Genomic DNA, 23,521 nt, shown 5'->3' on the forward strand with positions numbered 1-23,521 from the left:
TTAGACTATGCATGCTAAACGGTGTTTTGTGTAAAATTTAGTTGATGGTATGTATATATGTATATATATATATATGTAGGTATGACTATGGATGATGAATGGTATTTTGTGTTGAAGTTGATTAGTAAGCTTAAATTATTAGAAAACGGTGATTTTAATATTTAAGTATTTTTCTGCTTTGATTTGGTCATGAATTTTTCATTCATCCAAGCTAAATAAATTAATTCATAATTTATTCAGTAAAAAAAAAAAAAAAAATTAATTCATCCAAGCCAAATAAAAAACAAATCTGTGCCTAAATCTTCCACATGGTACTTTTTGTGGTTTCTCTTCGAATAGTTGAAAAGCATTGATTCAAGATTTTTTTTTTTTTTTTGGGGGTGGGGGATGGGGAGTGACCTTTATTCTGATATTCTTCTGTATGAAAATTGTCAAAAATGATGAAATAATTTATGGCTATGTTGTATTAATGAAGGTAGCTTCTAATTCTGGGCCTAACAAAATGATGGGAAAGTTGTACTTCTAATTTCTTGTTTTTGGATGCCATTTATTAGGAAATTTTACCTAAGAGAAAAGAGGCCAGTTTGTGACATTTTCAATCATCTGTCCTAGCAAGTTGATATGTAATGATCTCTATTAGTAGATGATGTATTTGAAGACACTGCCTTGTCACCAGGTGTGAATTGTTCCGGGAAGGCTAGGGAAGTCTTTGTGATAGTTGAGCTGAGTTTTGGATAACTTGGAGGTAATGAGTCTCTGGCTTAACTGCTGGTGTACGCGTTTCCTGCTAAGCAGGGTGTAAAATTCTCTGTTTTGAAAAAGGGTAGAGGAAGACCAAACATAACACTAGTAGAAATAGTAAAAAAATGACATGTCAACTGAAGAAGTAACAAAGAGAACGACTTTGGATAGAATAGAATGGAGGAAAAGAATACAGTGACTGACTATCACTCATCTATTGAGGATCCAAATTGATCTCAAAAAATTACTATGACTTTGTTGTTCTATTCATCCGCAAAAGAGAGAAGGAAAAGCTCAAATGTTATGTAAATGATCAGCAGCAAGGACTTGAGGCCCTGCTTTCTTTTAGTGTAGTGGCAATACTGTAAGCATTATTTTGGCAATCAAGTGGCTGATTGTCTTTTTATACTTGTTACGGCAAGATTATTTTAGAAGGAGTCTCAAAGATAAGGTATTCTGCAATCTACAAGATTGCTTGGATAACTGTTATCTACCATATTTGGATTAATTGGAATGCCATAATTTACAATGGAAAGATTTGTTCTGAAACTGATCAATATGAACTATATTGTATATGTTGTTAGATATAGGCTCTTTTGGTGTAGAAATATTAGAAATTCTATCCAATATAGGACCTTATGCAACCTGTGGAAGTTTCCTTTCTTTGTTTTTGATAACTTCCTTAATTAGTTTCCTTTGATAGTTTGCAGCCTGCTGCTGCCTGTGATTTGTAATACTGTTGTAAAGTGGTTTGTTGAAAAAAAATTTTCTAATTCATTAAAAAAAAAAAAAAAAAAAAACTTTGCAATGGCAGCCCTATCAATAGAAGGTCAGTGTATTTGTGACTAATACTGCAAGGTGAAGCTCAGCTGGATCAGTATTTTAATTTACCTATTGGCTTTAGATTGAGTTCATATAGTATTTACCTGGCTTATTTCAACTCATAATCCGATAACAATGGCAGCAACCACAAAAAAAAAAAAAAAAAAAGGAAAAAAGAAAAAAAAGAAAGAAACCAGAATATTCTTGGTTTTTGACAATCACATCAACTTTATTTATTCTATTTCATTTTTTTGTCTGGGTTACAAATAGTTGATTAATGTTCTGGGTTTGACATTCTGCTGCAATCGGAAAAAAACTTAGGCCTAAAAAGTTGAAGGTAACAAAACTAATGACTTGCTTAATAACTACCCATTTATTTGCCATGTTAAAAGCATTACATAAACAAATCTTTTTTCCAATGAAAAAGACGAGACATTTATGTCTGTAAATATCAATTCTCAGTGTGCTTCACCACAAGTGGACTCCTGACATGGTGCTTGCCATCTGACCATACCAATTCTCCAAAAACATAACCTCTAGGCTTACCCTCAACCTTAGGTTTTAAAATCACCTTGAATTTCTTCTTTTCTCCAATTACCTTAAATTTCATTCTCCTAGGTTTTATTGTGACCCAGACTCCAGCAGGTGCTTTGACACGCACTCTGTACGTACCTGGAGAACCTACATTTGTAACTATACGAGTAATAATCACTGAATCTGCAGAAAGATTAGGGACAGCTATTGAAGGGTAGTTAAAGTCTGCTAGACTAAATGACTTAGGACATGCATAAGGCTTATCCGAGAATAAATTGATTTGGCTTTTGTAGTAGTGATGAGCACATAGGAAATTTAAATAATCATATATGGTTAGATCATAAATGAGTCCGGGGTCCATGGCATGGTTTGGTTGAACATTTCCTGCACCGTAGGCAAATGGTGTTGCCTTGAGGTAGGATGCATCCAGCATTGGCTCCATGTTGTCATCATTTGTACTTGCTGCAGATGAAATAGGTACTAAAACATTAGGAATTCTAGAGCAAAGTATATGTCACATTTTATAGGACATGAGATTATTATCATTAACCTAAGAAAGGATTTTTGTACCGGTGGTCATGATTGCAGATTTAATAGCTGTTGGACTCCAATCAGGGTGGAGTGTTTTGAGAAGCCCGGCAATTCCAGAGACATGAGGGCATGACATGGAAGTGCCAGATTGTGAGTTAAAAGGTATCCGGCGCATATCAAATATTAGATTAGTTGGCCCATCTGCTTTGGTGTAAGCTGCAATTATGTCCAACCCTTGCAGTGACATCAGGCTGAAATGCATAGCAAAATCAAATGTGCAATCGGTTTAATAGTTTATTAGTAACAAAGAGAAATGTTAAAGATGTAAATGTAATTGCTAAGCAGACCTTGAGGATTGCTTGCTGAATCATATTGGGTCCTCTTGATGAGAACTGAGCTACTATTGGAGCTGGTTTCGTTCCCAGTTGTGTTATTGGGTGAGTCATGTAAGCCATAGGGTTCCTGTTACATGTACATACATATCATGAATGAATGCAAAAAATATAGGAGAAAGACTCAGAGATTTACTTGGTAGTGTTGATGTAGGCAATGGCATATTTGCCATCAGTGAAATTGATATGTGAAGCAAGAAGCAAATGAGTCTCAGATAGAACGTCATTTCCATTTAGCTCATCATTAGCCAAAATCATCCCAACAGCACCTGCTAGAGCAGCCTGCTCGCCCTTTACAGTTCTTTCATTATTCATTCGAAGGCAGAACAAGATCTTCCCCTTCACCTTCCTGGAATCAAGCATTCCAGGCATACATTGCAGGCTACAACAGAACTTCATAAAACACTAGTTATACATGTGATGGAGGAATTGAAGCAATGTGTACAATTTTAAATGATATAAAATTAATATTGATAGATTGAGTTGTTCTTACGCTTCTGTAGCAGATGCATTAGCAGCTTTAGCATCTGCAGCACTGATCAATGGATAGAACTTTTGAGATGGCAGGCCTGTAGCAGAAAGGCTTGCTCCCTGGTAGTGAAGATTTTAGAATGGATTATCACATAATGACTTCTGATGACAATGGTGTACTAGACCATCGAGGGCCTTGAACCTTGCATTTTCATGTACAACTTTTTGCTAGCTTATTCAACTTATGTACAACTTTTTAAAGCTTATGTGTTCTAAGTACAACTGTACTTCTGCTCAGCTTATTTTTTTAAGTCCAATCGGCTAATGAAATAAAATCTCCCAAATGAGCAACAACCAAAGTTGTTAGGGTTGAAAATACCTTGAGGTGTTTCTTGTTACCCAGAGCAACATAACTTGTGAACTCTTGATCAATTGTGCTAGCACCAACCGTTAACATCCATGGTGACACATTTGTTACAGTCCCTAGATCTGGTCCTGAATTTCCTGCAGCACCAACAACAAGAATGCCATGCTTAACTGCATGGAAAGCCCCTATTGAAATTGCATCTTCCAAAAATTCAGCTGGTGCCCCACCCAGAGAGACCAAAAGCACATGAACGCCATCACTTATTGCAGCATCAAAGGCAGCTATGATGTCTGCATCAAAGCACTGTAAACCATAAATTGGTGGCCAGCATACCTTGTAAGCTGCCACTCTGGCTTTTGGTGATCCACCCTTTGCAGTGCCATTGCCATGGCTGAAAACACTAGCTCCAGGAACAAAGTTACCACCAGCTGTTGATAAGGTGTGAGAGCCATGGCCATCATAGTCCCGTGCAGTGAAAAAGGAGGAGTTGAGAGTCCCAGCATAGAAGGCATAACCTTTGTTAAAGTACCTTGCTCCAATTAGCTTCCTGCATAGCACAAAAATTCACAGCATAATGAATAAAGGTTATTTTCATTGGTTTGTTGGGCTTAAAAATAATCTCGGTAAAAGTACAATTGTATTTAGAAAAATTAAAGTTTAAAAAGATGTACATAAGCCAAATAAGCTCAATAAGCCTTTTTTATTTTATTTTTTGTTTTATACCAAGCTCAAGAAGCTTTGGTAAACACTAAAGAGGTAACACATAGAAATCAGAGAAACAATAAAACTAAAAATTTCCAGTCTCTAAGAGCTTGACATGGATACAACCATGTGACACTTTACAATACATGCTCCACCTTTTTTTTTGGGCTAGGTAAAGTTGTCAAGGGAATCTGACCCTTGGACATGGCCCTCCACTAGAGAGGGAAGTGTCACCTAGTAGAAAGGTCATTGGCTCCATGCTCCACTTTTAAGCTTTACATGCTCAACTTTGTGAATGAAAGGAAAAATCATTGACAAGATAGGAAGGGAATAGAATGTATCAAAAGTGGAGGGTGAAAATAGCTGCCTTATATTAAGTAGTCAAAATGCAATGGTATAAAAAAAAGATATATTCCATGCATGTGGGATGAGTCAATAATTCTTGGATCTCTTTTATTCTACTTCCTTTGGGTAGTTTTCTCAACTATGATTAACTCTGTTTCAAATGGACAGGCATATAAGGAATATTATAGGCATCAAATAGAAGATTTTGGATTTCTTAATCATCTAGCTGGAAAGCAAATCATGTTTAGCTAGCAAATCCTATCAACATGGCATGAATTAGAGGAAGAATCAGTGGCTGTGCTTGTTTTTGAGTTAGTGGCATAGGATTCACAAAAAAAAAAAGGCCCTAATGTTTTTAATAATAGACAAGTGACAAACTTATGCAAGTTAAAAGAAAATTTTCAAATCATTTATTTAAGCTGAGGATTCAATGTAGAGTTGTTAGATCTTCATGTGCAATAAAAAGCCTCAAATTGAATTGACTTTAAAATAATGATTGGAGAGTGAGTGGTCAGCTGCTAGTATGAATGATTGAAGTTAAATTGACTTAAATTGTATTTTATGGAAAAACTTTGTTTTTATTATTGTCTTTTCTTTTGGCTGTGATTCCAATAACACATAATTACATTTTATATAATAGAACTTCAATTATATGAGCTTCAATGATAATATTAAAAATTCTACCATGCTCTAAACGAATGTTATGCAGCTTTATTCAAACAGTATACATATTTTGGACCCTTCTTTTCAAAACTTTAAACCATAAGGTTCAGGTTTTTAAATGTAGCCACAGTTTTTGGATAGAAAGAGTTATTTCCAAAGTAACTATACCGATAGATGTCCATTCTCATCAAACCAACAATACCAGAAGCAAATGTACTGATAGATGTCCATTCTCATCAAACCAACAATACCAGAAGCAAATGTGGTTATCTGATGCACACGTCTTTAGCTGACTCCTCTCAAATATTTGCATAAATTTAGTTTTCTTGTATGGCTATGGACTGACTTTCATAAAATTTTCAAAACAAAGTGTGAGAAGGATTTTGTCAGAAATTTTGTACTACTTAACGAACCTCTAACTATCTAATGTGACATCACAATCAAAATCATTTAACACTTCTAAAAATTACCATTATAAACTTGTGAAGCAAGAAAAAAAAGGTAAAACACAATCTTATAAGGCCGGTAAGATTCGTTGAAAAGAAACTCAATGCTATCAATATTGCTGGATAAAATTGGCAGGAAGCAGAGAGGAAAATGGACCTATTGCAATGGACTCTTGTCTTTATTTCCATGCTGACATATTCCACGCCACTTTGATGGGATGGGACCAATCCGTTCATCACTAAAGCTCTTTGATTCAGGCCAAACACCTATCAAAACCACATTATAAAAGGTGATATGCCAAAAGGTGTCAAAACAAGATAGCAATTGACAAGGAAACAGTGGGACAGATATATACCGCACAGAAGGGAAGCAAAAGCAATTATGATTAGGCAAGATCTTTTTTTTTGTTGACCCCACCACTGTCAAATGGTTGGTATTATACAAAAGAGAAAATATAGTTATGAGCGCCGCCAAGGAGGAAGCATGAGGAGATCTTAAGATTGATATAAAATGAAGGATTAAATGCTGTCAACTTGCTCAAACAATACATGCATTATCATCCATAATAAATTTTCCAAAGGATGAGGTATTTTTGGTGTTTAAATGAAAACAAACTAGCTGTAATCCCTCTAATATACATTATACTACATCTGAGAAATACATACAAAATACTTTAACTTAAGAAAGTGGGTTAGTCAAATCAAATTAGCAAAATGCCATAATGGGTTGGTCATGCACAATGGTCAAAATTGGATTTATTTGAAGTATTATTAAGTAATTGCTCTGTGGTCTATACATTACTATTTTTTATATCTTATACAAAAATCTGGTCTAATATTGCCAAATCAAAGAATTATACAAAACATAGCCCATGTACATTCTGTATTCCACGGACACAGGTTCATTGAAAGACATTGATTGTGCAAAAAAAGTGAACAATAAGTGAAGTTCAAAATTCTCATGCAACATTGAACATTCAAATGTAACTTCATTCTTCACGAAAATTAAAAATACTCATTCTTAATTCCAATTTTTTTTCATTTAAATTGGTTATAGCAAAAAAAAAAAAAAAAAAACTCATGAGGATTTCAAACTAACCAGTGTCAAGGTTTCCAATTATTGTATCTTCACCAAACCTTGCCTTCTGCCAAATTGAGCCCAAAGGTACTACTCCATCTCTCTCTAGTCCAAGAAAATCCCATGACCTTGTTGTGTGCAATCTCCTCCCCTTGTTTAAGAAAACTGATACAACATTTGGGTGCTCTGTGTGGTTGGGAAGTTCATATATATTAGCAGACCAAATTCTTCCAGTTCTTGTAGAAACAAATTAAACCAGATATGAAACACAGGGAAAACAGAGAAAAAACACTATTCTTTGAAATTGTTATTGTGAACTGACTAACGTTTCGGCGCAAATGTATCAAATTGAACTTCTTACTTGAAATCAGTGCTGCTTCTTCCTCATTGAGGATTGCAGCAAAGCCATTGATATGTCTAGTATACGAGTAGAAGATTGCTTCCTTGGCCTTGTCATTGCTGTGAGAAAAATGAAACAAATAAAAAGAACTTGCTACTTCTATTGTACTTTAAAAACCAGAGATTTTATAGAGTTGTATACAATTATATACCTCCCCAAGATAGACCCTAGCAAACCATAATGAGAATTTGTCACACCATCAAGATCCATCAATGAAGGGTCTTGTCCGTGTGAATGCCCTCCTAGGTACACTACATAAGACTGAAGCATAAAAGTAATTTAAGGCCTTTAATGGCACATGTATATGAAATCTACTCAAACGGAATATTAGAAAAAGGAATGAGAAAGGAGAACTTGCTGAAGTTTATTAAATAGCAAAAATATACCAGTTTTGAAACTCATCGTAAATTCTACCCACATATATTCAAAAAAAACATCATCATTTAGAAGAATCTAAAACATAAAGCATGTAATAATGAAAAGTAACAAAAATAAAAGAGAAACAAACTTGCCTTTTTGTTGGCAATGGTATGCATCTGCAACAAAGAGAAAATGACTAATAGAAGTAAAGGAGTGAGAACAGATAGCCCCATTAGTTTCTTTGTGTATTGTCTTTGCTAACTAGCTCTCTCTTTTAAGGAGGACAGACACCTTGGTTCAATATTGTAGTGACTGTGGAAAGTTAAAAAGTCTGAATAGATACTATGTCCTTGCCAACTATGTGAACATTGAAAGCGATAGAAGATTTCTCTCTTATTTTCCTCCATATTCCAGTTATTAATGGAAATATGTTGAAGTCAAGAGCCACTCAGCTGTTTTGGTGGAGGAAAGGGGGGGGGGGGGGGGGGGGGTGGTGTGGACACGAGATACAAGCCCCAATTACAAGCACGTATAGGAGGAAGAGAAAAAAGAAGACGGCCCAACCTGTGATCTTATGGATGAAGCCTATTAGTTATTGGGCTTGAGACTAAGCAAGCCCGAGCATTTAATAATTAGAGTTTCTTTATGCATTTTTATTGTTAGCTATTTAAGCACTTTTTCTGATTATTGTAAGATAGTTTTGAGAATTATAAAAAAAACATGTGTTTCAATTTTTGCTTGGTGCTGACTCCAAGCAACTTTTAGGTGCTGACTCCTAGGGTTTATTTTATGGTTTAATTGTTCCATTGAAATAGTGTGGTTGTCCTACGTCAATTTTGGTATCAGAGCAGACTTCCGGTCCATACAACACAACTGTAGACAACCAATTGAAAGCAAAACCATTAAAAGAGCAAGCCAGCCAAATCTGATAGTACCTTTCAAGTTTTTGCCTCATGAGATAAACAAGCCCAAACCAGCCCCAACAATCCGTATATACCCTGCAGCCCTACATGAGTTTTTCACCGCCAAGCCAATAGAAAAACCTGCGATGCCTTCCAAACCGGTGACCACCATCCGTGCCCGCCTCTGATCACAGAACCCACAACCCACAACCCAAAAAAAAAAAAAAAAAAAAAAAAAATCAAAGGGAAAGAAAAGAAAGAAAGTATTGTTACTGTGACAGCCCATTGCATGTATTGGGCCTTTAAATTGTTCATCCACAGGTACACTTGTCCAAGTAAGATCCATTCACTTGAGGAGCCAAGCTCGTGACTATCTAGTGCAATAAGTTGGCCACTGACCAAGGTACAACTCTTACTCTCTTTTTGGTGGGTTCAATTTTGTCTTATTGAAAGATATTATCTTTATATTTTTTATGTGCATATCCCACCATACCCCACTGGCCTACCCATTTTGTGCTCAAGTTAGCTATTTTATTATTTGTGCTTTTTTTCAGTACCCATTCTAAAATTCCAAAAAAAAAAAAAAAAACCAATTTCTTTGAAATATCTGATTCTCATTATTAATTGTGGAGCTTATTGGAAATTGAATTTTCTTTAGGCTATCTCTCAATATTGTGAACACTGTCACTATTTGACTGCAATTTATTCCTTTGATTCTTTGATCTAATCTCTACATGCACTCTTGCTTGACCTTAATTTTACATTGATAATTGGTTACTTGAACTTTTGTGAATCTCAATTGTATTCATAAATATAGTGTGCATGCATCTACGTAGTGGTCGTATCATGTCAAACTCTGAACATCAATCCACTTTCGAGCCTAGGCCCTCCTTAGAGCAAACCATAGAAGACCTAGCAAAAAGTGTCCATAATTTATTGGATAGGGTTGAGCGAATTGAAGCATCTCAAAGAGAGACCATTAATCATGAAGGAGATAACATGCTTAGGCAAAATAACCATGGTTACTTTAATAGGGCTCCAAACTTTGAACATGATCACTATAATCACAATGGCCCTAGGGATTATGATGATAGGATGTCCAAGGAAAATATAGAAGCACCCACCTTTGATGGCTGCCTAGACCCATGGATTTCACTAATTGGTTACGTCAGATGGAGAAATTCTTTAACTATTACCATTGGGTTGAGAATAAGAAAGTGAGGTATGCTAGGATGAAGTTAATTGGAAGAGACGACCTTTTTTGGGAAGACCTTGAGGATACCCTTAGGCGACGGCATGAGCCCCCCATTACTGATTGGCTTGAGATGAAGGATGCACTCTCAAGGATTTATTTTCCTCCAACTTATAGGAGCTCCCTCCTTGAGGAATGGGATCGCCTAAAGCAAGGCACTGCTCCTGTGGTTGAATATATAGAGAATTTCAAGGAGTTTAGGAGGTGAATTCGAATGGTCAAGGAAGAGGTTGTCACACTCAATAGGTTTAAGAAATGTTTAAATGCTAACCTACTAGGTGAGATTATCACTCGAGGAGTCACTACCCTAAGAGAAGCATATGACCTTACTAGGAATTGTGAATTAGCATCCAAATCTATCTTTTGACGACGTTTTGAGCTCCGGAGTGTTCCCACCAACTCTCAACATTTTGGTAGCAAATCTAGATTTGCCTTACCCCCTAAGGTTAACCCCAATAGCACCCTAATAGAAAAAGAGGACAAGGGAAAAGGTGAGGTCAATGAGCCTTCAAGATTAGGCTCTCGCCTCCAATGCTTCAAATGCAATGGGGTTGGACACATCACAACTAGGTGTCCCTCTAGGGCCCTTGTCATTCAAGAGGATGATGAAAAGGTTGAAGATGTTGAGGAACTAGTGTATGATCCAAATGTTGAAGAAACCTAAGATGTTGAGGCAGAATGGGAAGATGATCCTAGCTATCTCGCATGCATTAGAGCCATTTCTCCCCAGGTTGATGACTATAAGGACTTTGGTGTCCCTAGTTTGAATGTGGTAAGGTGTGCTTTGACAGAGCAGAGAGACAATGATGATTAGTGAAGGAGTGCCATCTTCCAAACTTACACAAGTGTGGAGACAAAACTTGCAAGGTTATTATAGATAGTGGGAGTTGCATTAATGCGGTGTCCTCTAACGTTGTTTCCCGCCTAGGCTTGAAATTGACCCCTCACCCTAACCCATATAAAGTTTCTTGGGTGGATACTTCCTCTATAGCCATAAGAGAAAGATGTGTTGTCTCACTTCAATTCCTCACCTACAAGGCCGAAATATGGTATGACGTAATTCCCATGGATGTAGGGCATATTATCTTAGGTAGGCCTTGGCTTTATGATTTGGATGTCACCCTTCATGGGCGATCCAATTCTTGCTTATTTATGTTTGAAGGTAAGAAGATTGTGCTCAATCCTTTGAAACCCAAGCCAATTGACACAAGCAAGAAGAAAAAAGCACCAAAGGCGAAAGGCCTGAACATCATAAGCCCAAAGGCATTTGAAAGGGTAGCAGTTCAAGAATCCATTGTGTTTGTCTTAGTTGCCAGAGAGCTTTATGGGGAGACCCGTGAAAAGCAACCTGAAGAAGTGAAGACAGTGCTCCAGGAATTTAAGGATGTTTTCCTTGAGGAACTCCCTAATCATTTACTGCCCATGCGTGACATACAACACGCCATAGATTTTGTGCCCGGAGCGGCCCTACCTAACTTGCCTCACTATAGGATGAGCTCTGCAAAGCATGCCAAGTTGCAAAGGCAAGTAGAAGAACTACTTAAGAGGGGTTTTGTTCGTGAAAGCATGAGTCCTTGTGCAGTCCCTACACTCTTGACTCCAAAGAAAGATGGACTTGGAGGATGTGTGTTGATAGTGCCATCAACAAGATCACTGTGAAATATCTTCAGTTGGATGACATGTTGGATATGATGGCTGGAGCAACGATATTCTCCAAGATAGACTTGAAAAGTGGCTATCATCAAATTATGGTTCGTTTTGGTGATGAGTGGAAAACTGCCTTCAAGACGAAGGATGGTTTATATGAGTGGATGGTCATGTCTTTTGGATTGTCCAATGCTCCTAGTACCTTTATGAGAGTGATGACTCAAGTGCTCAAGCCTTTTATGGGGAAATTCTTGGTTGTGTACTTTGATGACATCCTCATCTATAGTAAGTTTAGAGAGCAACACTTAGACCACTTAACTCAAGTTTGTACCACCCTTAGGAAGGAGAGTTTATATGGCAACCTCAAGAAGTGCCCTTTCTTCATCAATAGAGTAGTTTTCCTAGGTTTCATAGTATTCTCTAAGGGAGTTTTTGCTGACCCCCAAAAGGTTCAAGTGATTGTGGAGTGGCCCAAGCCTAAAAATATCCATGAAATTCGAAGATTTCATGAGCTCGCTTCCTTTTATCGCCGATTCATCAAGGGGTTTAGTACCATTATGTCCCTTATCACTGACTGCATGAAACAAGGGGAGTTTGTTTGGACTAAAGCTGCTGCAAAGGCTTTCAATGAGGTAAAGCAAAAGATGACTAAGGCACCTGTCATGCGTCTCCCTAATTTTACCAAGCCTTTTGAGGTGGAATGTGATGCCTCAGATATTGGTATAGGGGGAGTACTTAGTCAAGAGCGCCACCTAATTGTTTATTTCAGTGAGAAGTTGAATGATACTAAGCAAAAGTACTCCACATATGACAAAGAGTTTTATGCCATTATTCGAGCTCTTTGGCATTGGCGCCATTACTTGTTGTCTCAAGAATTTGTTATCTACTCTGATCATGAAGTTTTGCGCTACCTCCATTCCCAAAAGAAACTGAATTTTAGACACGGTAGTTAGGTTGAGTTTCTGCAACGCTACTACTTTGTGGTGAAACATAGGGTGGGAGTTGAGAATAAGGCTGCTGATGCACTAAGTCAAAGGGTGTCTTTGCTATCCATCATGAGTGTTAAGGTTACTGGGTTTAAACGACTCAAGGATGAATATGAGTCATGCCCAGATTTTGGGGAGCTCTACACTAGCCTAAGTAATGCCCCATGGCCAATCCTGGATAATTATATCCTTCAAGATGGTTACTTGTTCAAAGCCAACAAGTTATGTATCACTTAGTCTTCAGTGAGAGATTTCCTAGTTTGGGAGATACATGCAGGAGGCCTAGTAGGTTATTTTGGCCGAGACAAAACAATTGAGGAAGTGGAATGTCAATTCTATTGGCTTGGTCTTAAGAAGGGCGTTGCCAAGATAGTTGGTCAGTGTCATACATGTCAACTAGCCAAACATCGCAAGCAAAACATTGGCCTGTACACGCCTCTACCTGTGCCAGATCACTCGTGGCAGGATGTGAGTATGGACTTTGTGTTAGGTTTGCCCTGCACCTTTAGGAAGCATGATTCCATTCTAGTAGTTGTTGATCGCTTCTCTAAGATGGCTCATTTCCTACCATGTTCTAAGACCTCTGATGCTTCTAAGATTGCAAAGCTCTACTTTGATGAGATTGTCAAACTTTATGGTCTTCCAAAAACCATAGTGTCTAATAGGGATGTTCGCTTCATGAGTTATTTTTGGAAGACCTTGTGGCATTTAGTGGGCACTAAATTGAAATTTTCCACGGCATTTCATCCTCAAACTGATAGTCAAACTAAGGTGGTTAATTGTAGTCTAGGCAACCTCCTTTGGTGTCTAATGTGTGAAGCTAATTAGAATTGGGATTCAATTCTTCCTACAGCCTAACTTGCATATAATAGCTCTGTCAACAGGTTTATAGGTGCTAGTCTTTTTAAGGTTTTGCATGGATATACACCTAGGAAGCCCTTAGATCTTTTGCCCATGTCCCCACATGTTAGGATTTTTGAATTTGTTGAGGCATATGCACGATATATTCATGATTTGTATAATGAGATTTGCAAAAAAATTTAGGTAAGTAATTCTCAATATAAAATTCATGTTGACACTCATTGGCATCATGCAGAGTTTCAGGTAGGGGATTATGTCATGATTCAGATTCGACCTGAATGGTTTCCCTCTGGGACCATTAAGAAATTGTAGGCTCATAGTGCTGGACCATTCAAGGGATTGAAACGAATAGGTTCAAATGCATATGTCATTGACCTTCCTCATGATTATGGTATTAGCTCCTCCTTTAATATTGAGGATTTAGTTGCTTATAAAAGCCCCACAGCTACTCCTGATACCCCTTTTGATGAGTCTTTGCCAAATCCTATTGATGCCCCTGTTCCCACCCCTTTACCCTTAAATCTGCCCCATGCACATAAAGAATCTGTTGATGCTATTTTAGACGAGCAGATTATTTCTACTAGGGATGAAGGAGTTCACCGTTTCCTAGTTCGATGGCGAGGGCAACCAAATTTTGATTGCACATGGATTACTCGAGATGAGCTATAGCGACTGGATCCAGACTTGTTGGAGTACTATCAGAGCTCTTTAGATTTCCACTCGACGAGGTCAAGTTCTTCTCACCCAGTGGGAGTTGGTGCGGACATGAGGTACAAGTCCCCAATTACACACACGTATAGGAGGAAGAGCAAAAAGAAGACGGCTCAACCTGTGGCCTTATGGATGGAGCCTATTAGTTATTGGGCTTGAGACTAAGCAAACTTGAGCATTTGATAATTAGGGTTTCTTTATGTATTTTTATTGTTAGCTATTTAAGCACTTTTTTTGATTATTGTAAGATAGTTTTGAGAATTATAAAAAAAACATGTGTTTCAATTTTTGCTTGGTGCTGACTCCAAGCAGCCCTTAGGTGCTGACTCCTAGGGTTTATTTTATAGTTTAATTGTTCCATTGAAATAGTGTGGTTGTCCTAAGTCAGGGGTCTACTAAGCCTAATCATAAAATAATTTAATTTATAGTTTACCAATAAAGTTGTACCAGTCAGCCTTATAGCTTGTTAGATTAACTTGTTAGTTGTGAGTAGCATTCTAATTTTATTGGATGTCCTTGAAGGAAGGGAACGTTTGCTTCGTAATTAATAAAGACTTGCAAGTTCTGACTATAAACTAATGCCATGTGAAGTTTCATGGAATGTCATATACATGGTCTAGAGCAGCCTATTGGAGAGTAATGACAATTAGTACAACTTTATGAGTCATCATGATGAATAAGAGTATTATTCCAATAAGCCAACATTTTGGGGTTTACACGCGGTGATGCACTTTGAAGGAACAAGAAAGATGCATAAGATACTGAAGGCAATCAAATAATCAAATCATCTTGATGTTTCTGTTTTCATTTTCAACTAGAACTAGGATTACATAATTATTGTGTCCAAGAGGAAAGACTAATTCTGTTCTTTCAACATAGAACACCGTAGGCTCTAGCAAATGAAAACATCTAAAAAATGGACCTATTTTTTTATTTCTAGCTAGCAAGATTCACTGCAATAGGACTCCTGACTGAGTGCTTGCCGTCTGACCAAATCATATCTCCAAATACATAGCCGGCTCTAGTGCCTAATTTGGCAAAATTGGGCGCAATAATAACCTGGAAGGTCTTCTTTTCACCAGTTGTCTTGAACTCCAAAACTCTAGGTTTGACAGTGACGAAAACTGCAAAGGGTTGCCTGACACGCACTTTGTATTTGCCTGGAGAACCAACGTTAGTTACTGTTCTAGTAAGAGTCACCTTGCGTGCTTGGATGTTAGGAACTGCAATTGAAGGGTAGTTGAAGTCCTCTAGACTGAAAGTATCGGGACATGAATAAGGCTTCTGAGAAAATAATCGGATCATGGTATCATTGTAGCCACGAGCACATAAGAAGTTCAAGTAATCTTCAGTGGTAGCGTCATAAACGAGTCCAGGGTCCATTGCACTGTTTGGGTTCACATGTCCTGAACCATAGGCAAATGGTGTCGCTTCAACAGTGGATGAGTCCAGAATTGACTTCCTGGTGTTATCTCGGGTTTTTGCTGGAATTGAAAATGGAAATGGAAAGATTAGAGGAGGTGAACAAGAATGTGCGACACTTCTCTGACTTCACAGCATGAAGGATTTGCAATATGAACTTAAAGAGAACGTTTACCTGTAGTCATGATTGCAGATTTGATAGCTGACGGACTCCAGAGAGGGTACCGTGTCTTGAGAAGGCCAACAATGCCAGCAACATGAGGACATGACATGGAAGTTCCAGAGAGTATAGAGTATGGAAACCGGCGTTTGTCATCATCTAATCCAGTGGGACTTACTGCTTCGGTGAAAGCAGCAAGTATGCTCACTCCTGGTCCAGTGATATCAGGCTGCAATTAACACAAAATGTTAAGCACATAAGAGAATCTGCACATGATGTATACTTGAAAATAATACCCAAAAAAAAAAAAAAATGTTGAAGATTGAATTGCTTTGCAGACCTTGAGAATTGTTGGCTCAATGTTACTGGGTCCCCTAGATGAGAATGCAGCCATAAATGGTGCTGGCTTTACTCCTAATAGTGTCTTTACATCAGTAACGGAAGCAGTGGGGTTCCTATTACAAAGAAATATCCATTCATATAACAATCATAACTTGTTAGAAAATAATCTTGGGTCTAACTAGTTCAAAAATGACTGTAAGAAGTGAAAAAGATAGGTACTTGGTTCTGTTAAGGTAAGCAAATATGATTTGGCCATCAGTATAGTTTATATGTGAAGCAGGTAGCACATGAGGATCAGCTGAAAGATCATTCCCATCAGTCAGATTATTAGCCAATATCATACCTACAGCACCTGCCCTAAGACACTCACTGCCCTTATCAACTCTTGCAATCTCCCCTCGTAGACACAACACAATCTTGCCTTTCACCTTTTTGGGATCAAGACTTCCAGCATAACAAAGCAGACTACCAGGAAGGATTGGAAAAAAAAACTCAGTTTTATATGGTAGAGAATTGAAGAAAGGTAATCATACAATTTGATATTACAAAATTATATGGAGTGGTTGTGCTTACGCGGATGTGGTGGATACGTTTGCAATATTGGCATTTGCAGCACTGATCAATGGATAGAACTTTCCACCTGGCACGCCTGAAGCTGAAAGACTTACTCCCTAACAATGAAAATTAGGAATGTCACTACAACTGTTTTCATGTAATGAATAAGGATAACTTACATATTTCTTGTCAAAAGTTGCATTTGGAGGAAATTTTTAAAAATTCCTGGTCTTTTCCAGAACTAGTTTATCAATAATGCTCTCTTGAATATGCATTATATGGAAAAAAAAAATGGTAGGATTGAACTCCCACCTTATCACCTTATCCAACTGCAACGCCAAAGGCAAAGCACCTAGTATTAAGAATCAAATAATTGTTGCAGAATCAATGTTAGGGCATAGCTGAATAAGCAAACAGCTCAGAACTTGTCTAGCTACAACTCACTTTCGTGTTATATGCATACTAAAATTAATCCCTAGAATATTTTTTTACATGGACTGAAAAATAAGATACACAATACCTCGATTTGCTTCTTGTTGCCAAGAGAAGCATAGTTAGCAAGATTCCTGTCTGTTGTACTAGCCCCAACTGTGAAAATCCATGGAGCCACATTTGTTACAGTCTCCAGAATTGGTCCAGAATTGCCAGCTGAGCAAACCACAGCAATATTATTCTTCACAGCATGGAAGGAACTTATTGATATCCCATCCTTGAAAAATTCAGTGCCGCCAGTGGCACCAAGAGAAATTGAGAGCACATCAACACCATCACTTATTGCAGCATCAACGGCAGCGATGATATCTGCATCATAGCACCCGCCAACAAACTCAGTTTTTGGCCAGCAGACCTTGTAGGCAGCCACGCGGGCTCTTGGTGATCCACCTGAAGCGGTGCCATTGGCAATGTTAAGAACACTAGTGTAGGGTACAAAGTTACCACCAGCAGTAGATAAGGTATGGGTGCCATGGCCCTCCAGATCACGAGCAGAGTTAAGGGATTTGTTAAGAGGAGCTCTGAATGCTGCAGCATAACCTTTGTTGAAGTACCGAACTCCAATCAACTTCCTGCATACATAACAATTAAAAACGGCGAAGCCGTGCCATATTCAAATGTTAACATATGAGAATAGAGAGCAAATACCAGATTGACTTAACAAGAATGACTAGAGGGTGATTTCTATCAAATCATATTACATTAGAAGCCATTCCACGTGGTTCTTTGCTTTGAAAATTTACTTAAGCATTTAAGACATGATAATTCCCATGAAGCTAAATTAGCACACTTTGTTTTCAAGTGTGACAATGAACCACCTTAGTTCTTTCAATAGCTTTTCAAAATTTATGAACTCAATTTTGTTATCAAAATCGAAACTGTGTCACTTTTTGGTTATCAACATAAACTTCTTGATAGTATTCATAAAATCTTTCAATATGAACTCATTAAGGCAATACACACAATCGGATGAGGTATTTCCTATTCAAAATTTGTTAGAGAAAATTAGCATGAGTGGAGGGGAATAAAAAGACCTGTTGCAACGAACTCCATCTTTATAGCCAGGTTGACAGATGCCACGCCATTTGGCTGGGATGGGACCGTACCCCTTATCTTGGAAGCTCTTTGATTCTGGCCAAGCACCTAGTACAATCCCATTGAAAAAAGAGCGCACACCATAAAATGTCAAAACAAAATAGCAATTAACATAGGAAAATTTGCACAAATATTTTTTATATACATGTGAACATATTGCATATATGGATAATTGAGATTTATTTCTTTGGTGACTCACACTTGCAAATTTATAATGATAACAAATATCAAGTTGCAAAGATAAGAATAAGTGAATGTGGATGACCTAAGTAATGGAGGAATTAATAGAGAGATAGAGTTACAATCATAATACAAAAGGTATATTTATTTTATATATATGGTACTATGGGTTGTTAAAAAATATTTTGTATTTTTTATATTTTATATATATAGTACCATGAATCTCTAATATACAATATTTTGTAACATGAGATCAGCACACTCCAATCTGAAAAATATTAAAATTGGGTTGGTCAAATCAACTAAGAAACGTCATACGTTGATTTGAAATATATCAAAATTGACCTGATAATTGATCTAATAAAAAAAAGAGTTTGGAGTCAAATATGTTCATGTCAAAGCAGCAATACAAAGCATATGGGTTTCATCACATAGCCAACTTTAAGGGCTTGTACAAAGAAGTTAGTAGGGCTAGAAACATGCATGCAACATTTTCATATTTCTTCACACTTTGTGAAACGAAAAAGCAATCAATCTTGAAGTAAAAGAGAATATAAGACTCACCGGAGTCAAGGGTTCCAATGACTACGTCTTCACCATACCTCCCTGCTTTCCATGCTGATGAATCAGGAATTTGTCCATCTTTAGTAAGCCCAAGAAATTCCCATGACCGCGTTGTGTGCAGTTTTCTTGGTAGGTTTGGGAATACTGATATTACTTTTGGATCCTCTGCAAGTGAAAACACAGCCATTGTTAGATATGGTCCCAACTGCATAAATTTAGCTTGCAGCAGGGACAGAAACAGAGGAAAACAGAGCCATCAATATAAAAATCCAGAGAACTGAATTAGATTGTATTCCTCACTTGCAATCTCTGCTGCTTCTTTCTCATCAAGCATTGCAGCAAATCCATTGATATGTCTTGTATAAGAGTAAATGATTGCATCCTTAGCCTTCACAGTACTGTGCAAGAAATTTATAAATAACAAAGTTGTCATTTTTATTCAACATTGACCAAAAAGAAAAAAGAAAGAGGAACATAAGTTATACAGGACACCTGTTATCAAATTTTATACCTTCCTACGAATGATCCAAGCATGTCTAAATGAGAATTCGTCACACTGTCACGTTCTTGCAATGAAGCATCAAATAGATGCGATTGTGCTCCCATGTACACAACGTAAGACTGCACCAAGATGTAAAAATTAAGGCCATTGATGAAACAGTTATAGAAGTCTATCAAATACCCAGATCAATACTGGTACATACATTTAAAACCTGGAATTTTATTGACGTGCATAAAATATCAAAACCTTTTCATGAAAACAAAAAACACAGAACTTTGAATGACAACACCAAAATGTTGTTACCTTTTTAGCGCCATTGGTGGTGGTATGCAAAAGAAAGAAAACAACAAGGGGTAAAAGAAGCGAGGGGAGAAAAGAAAGGGCCATTTTTTTTTTCCCTATCAACTCTCTCAAGTCACAAAACCAAAGAATAAAATTTTGTGACTAGAGATAGTAAAGAGACTCTGCTTTCCTCTGCTTTTATAACTCAGTTTTGCTGTGTCTTTGGATGATATAGATAATTGGTCATCCTTCAATGACGGAAACTAGTATGGTTTTGCCATTTCAAGACGATAACCTTTCAATTGAATATGGTCAATTTAGACAGAATGGGCTTCTGAAAAAAAAAAAAAATAAGACCGAATGACTTTGCGATTCTTTTTTATTCAAATACCATTTTTTTTTTCCAAAAATGACACGTACAGTTGTTACATGGTTGGAAATGATGTGTTTGTGTTCTGAAAAAAGTGTTTCTGAGTTTTGTTGTCTAATTCTTTGGCCTCAAAAGGAGGAGGACGTAGGAAGAGAAAAGAAAATTTCTTATCATTTTGTGTCTGTGATGTAAATGTAACCGCCATTACTCTAACCCAGGCTAAAAATGGAACAAGATGACCTCCTATTACCTACTGCCTTTGGGAACTACTAGCTGGTATCCTGCGTGATGCGCGGTGTATTTTGATAAATTTTGTAAGAAATTATTTTTGTCTTATTGATTTTATGAATACTATTGGGGGAAAATTCTTCTAATTTATGCAACCAAAATATGTCACCAAATCACACTGTTCACATTGTCACCTACAAATTTTAATTGAACTAAAAGTAGCCAAAAACAAATCCTTACCAAGTATATGCATCATACGAAATATCCAAAATATACATTGGCACATAATATGAAAAAATAAGCCTAAATACATTACAATGCTACATAAGTAAAAACGTATACATAAAATGTAAACAAAATATTTAAAATGAACATAATATTTTGAAAATTAACATCTCTTAAAAAGAAAACCAAAGATATTGTGAGAAAAATTATGGAAGTTTAGTTTCCAAGTCCAATGAAAATGAGGATTTATATTGGACAAATGTGGAGACAAATAATATTTACCTAATTCATTGAATCCGATTCTTACAATTCTACATTGTAGTTAGTTTTATGCATAAAATTGAAAAGTTTTCTTAATTCTTATATTTCCCATGACCTTTTAGATCCATCCGTATCTATGGGGGCCAGTTAATCAGGAGGTACTGTTAAGGCTGTGCTAACTGGGCCTATGGCCCAATCCGAGGACATTAGACCATTTGAGGAAGTCTAGATAAGATTATAAGGAGAATGAAGTAAAGATAAGAGTAGAGATAATATGAGAAAAGTCCAACGAGTGTCTGAGGATAAAAACCATCTCGGCAACAAGTGTCCGAGGTCAGTAAGAGTGCCATATTATCATGGAATTTCTTCGAAGTTACATCACCACTAAGGGTTAGACGTTGGACAAGGGATAAGAAAGGAGAAGCGAAACAAATATCTTCAAAATGCTGCTACCTTCGCATTAAATAACCCTCAACCAACTCTTTGGCCGCATTAATATGGAAGTGATGCCTGAACAGTGATCAAGCAGCTTTACAGCTACTAGTTGATGGTTCTAGGAGGTGCTGGATGGGATAAGAAGGAGTTCTCCGAATCTAACCTACACGTGTGTGGTAGGGATGATACCAAGATCGTAGTATATAACATAGGAAGATGTACTAAAAGAGGGAGATCGGGAAAAAATCAAGCAATTTTAGAACAAGACTGCGAACTCTTGTATAATTTTATTGATCAACAAAACAATATAATATAAACTCCTCAAGCTACTTCGAGGACAAATTTTCTCATCTTACTTGTGTCTAACAGCCTTAAATTACCAAATTTTATCGTTTTTCTTCTGGAATAGATCTAGTTCTTTCATCTACGCTCTACAAATTTATTGTTTGGGCCGTTTGGGCTAGAACCCAATCCTATATTGGGTCCAATCCAATTTTAGTCCTTACAATTGGCGCCGTTTGTGGGAAGAGCTTGATCTAGTCTAAAGGAGATTTAGTTGCAACATTCACGATGGAGGAGGCAGGATCACATCAGGTAGATGTTAATCTACATCAAGCAAAATCAAGGGGTTCTCAGCATAGCAATCCACATAGGAGCCTTGAACGGAAAGGAGGCCATGAGGGAAGTATGCACACAACTCATGCCAGTAAAGGTCAATCTCGAGGGAAGAGTCATGTTTCCCATGCAAAGAATGACGGAGACATGCAACGCGAAATCGACGAGTTGAAGAGGAAGTTGCGTCATGCTCGGCGAAGACGTTCACCGCCCAGCTCCAAACCATCCTCTGAAGAGACAGATGGTGCTAGTTATAGACGGAGATCCAGAACTCCGCCCAGCGAGACCTTTTCCTATGAAGAGGAGTATCACCATAGACGTAGGTACAAAATCCCGCCTTACAAAGGCTTGGGGAACGATGCTAGGAACAAGGCGCTGAGTCAAGTTTCTAAATCACCCTTCACACTGAACATAGAAGATGAGAGCCTTCCTCGGTGATTTCATTAACCCACATTCACCATTTATAATGGTCGGACAGACCCAGTAGAACACGTTAGCCATTTCAATCAAAGGATGGCTATTCACTCCAAAGATGAGGCCTTGATGTGTAAGGTCTTTTCATCTAGCTTGGGCCCGGTGGCAATGATGTGGTTTAACAGTTTGAGGGCGAACTCTATCGACTCCTTCAAGAAACTCACTCAGGCTTTTGGTGCTCGCTTTATTACTGGCAGTAGGGTTCCTCAGCCTTTGGGATCCTTATTGTCTATGTCCATGCGGGAGGGTGAGACTCTGAAGGCTTATTCGGATAGATATTGGGAGATGTTTAATTAGATAGAAGGAGAGTACGATGATGTGGCCATTAGCACTTTCAAGACTGGTCTTCCAGCTGAGCATGATTTGAGGAAATCTCTAATTAGTAAACCTGTTATTAGTGTACGCCAATTGATGGATCAGATTGACAAGTATCGAAGAGTAGAAGAAAACTAACTGCAGGGGAAAGGAAAGGTTAAGGTGATCCTTTAAGAAAGGAGGGATTTCAGGTCAGACCAGTACAATAATAACCAACCTCGAAAAGACTCTATTGGATGTTAGGATCTGCCAACACCCAGGCGGTTAATGCTGTGTTTCGAGAGCCAATGCAACAAGTACTAGAGAAGATTAAGAATGAGTCATTTTTCAAATGGCCAAACAAGATGGCAGGAGATCCTATGAGATGTAACCAGAATCTTTATTGCCACTATCATCAGGATCATGGACACACAACTGAGGATTGCAAAAATTTATGGGACCATTTGGACCAGTTAGTCCGAGAAGGGAAGTTGAAGTAACTCTTGCATCATTCCAGTGGTCGGGTATGCAAAGCGGGCTCAGAGCTTCGAGGAGATTCTTCTTCAAGACTCCCCCTTGGCACAATAAACGTTATTTTTGCTGCCCTGGGGAGGACTGGATCTTGTCCTTCCAGGGTAATGTCGGTATCCTGTTTTCCAGCCAAGGAGTCTAGCTCAATGCCTAAGAGGGCCAAGATGGGCATCCCGTTAGTGTTGGGTTTTTCAGATGAGGAAAAATTTGTAACCATACAGCCCCATGATGATGCTCTTGTGGTTATGCTGAGAATTGATGGGTACGATGTGAAAATGGTGAT

The 23,521-nt window shown here is 37.7% G+C and overlaps 2 protein-coding genes and 1 pseudogene across 4 annotated transcripts; 1 reads left to right on the forward strand and 2 right to left on the reverse strand.

Annotated features, from left to right (window-relative positions):
• Positions 1 to 1,757: 1,757 nt before the first annotated feature.
• On the reverse strand, positions 1,758 to 8,317 carry LOC115955571 (annotated as a pseudogene). The gene is made up of 11 exons (XR_004084155.1): positions 8,005 to 8,317; positions 7,644 to 7,753; positions 7,454 to 7,551; positions 7,114 to 7,278; positions 6,172 to 6,281; positions 3,871 to 4,405; positions 3,514 to 3,611; positions 3,157 to 3,402; positions 2,976 to 3,090; positions 2,668 to 2,879; positions 1,758 to 2,559 (listed from the first exon to the last, which is right to left on the reverse strand). The product of XR_004084155.1 is annotated as a subtilisin-like protease SBT5.3 (transcript).
• A 2,754-nt stretch (positions 8,318 to 11,071) lies between these two features.
• Positions 11,072 to 11,665, forward strand: LOC115955455. Its single transcript, XM_031073578.1, has one exon. The coding sequence runs from the start codon at positions 11,072 to 11,074 to the stop codon at positions 11,663 to 11,665; it is 594 nt and encodes a 197-aa protein (XP_030929438.1).
• Positions 11,666 to 14,915: 3,250 nt separating this feature from the next.
• Positions 14,916 to 19,958, reverse strand: LOC115955569 (subtilisin-like protease SBT5.4). 2 transcript variants are annotated; one of them, XM_031073741.1, is made up of 12 exons: positions 19,827 to 19,958; positions 19,533 to 19,642; positions 19,322 to 19,419; positions 19,022 to 19,186; positions 18,217 to 18,325; positions 17,630 to 17,754; positions 17,211 to 17,491; positions 16,709 to 16,806; positions 16,355 to 16,600; positions 16,134 to 16,248; positions 15,809 to 16,022; positions 14,916 to 15,695 (listed from the first exon to the last, which is right to left on the reverse strand). In XM_031073741.1, the coding sequence occupies exons 1-12, from the start codon at positions 19,908 to 19,910 to the stop codon at positions 15,148 to 15,150; spliced, it is 2,193 nt and encodes a 730-aa protein (XP_030929601.1). In that variant the 5' UTR covers positions 19,911 to 19,958; the 3' UTR covers positions 14,916 to 15,147. The 2 variants fall into 2 exon arrangements, with proteins under 2 accessions (XP_030929601.1, XP_030929599.1); XM_031073739.1 differs by having other exon boundaries at positions 17,211 to 17,754.
• Between the last annotated feature and the right edge of the window lie 3,563 nt (positions 19,959 to 23,521).

This window comes from Quercus lobata, chromosome 8 (assembly GCF_001633185.2).
Source record: "Quercus lobata isolate SW786 chromosome 8, ValleyOak3.0 Primary Assembly, whole genome shotgun sequence".
Classification (NCBI taxonomy): Eukaryota; Viridiplantae; Streptophyta; class Magnoliopsida; order Fagales; family Fagaceae; genus Quercus; species Quercus lobata.

Excerpts from the sequence above, each read along its gene's own strand:
- LOC115955455 (XM_031073578.1), top strand. The coding sequence starts at position 11,072 with ATGGATGTAGGGCATATTATCTTAGGTAGGCCTTGGCTTTATGATTTG.
- LOC115955569 (XM_031073739.1), bottom strand. The coding sequence starts at position 19,910 with ATGGCCCTTTCTTTTCTCCCCTCGCTTCTTTTACCCCTTGTTGTTTTC. Across the intron at positions 19,420-19,532 it reads CTTGGATCATTCGTAGGAAG|TACTGTGAAGGCTAAGGATG; the intron begins GTATAAAATTTG and ends TTTCTTGCACAG. Across the intron at positions 17,755-18,216 it reads GATGGAGTTCGTTGCAACAG|GAAGTTGATTGGAGTTCGGT; the intron begins GTCTTTTTATTC and ends TTATGTATGCAG.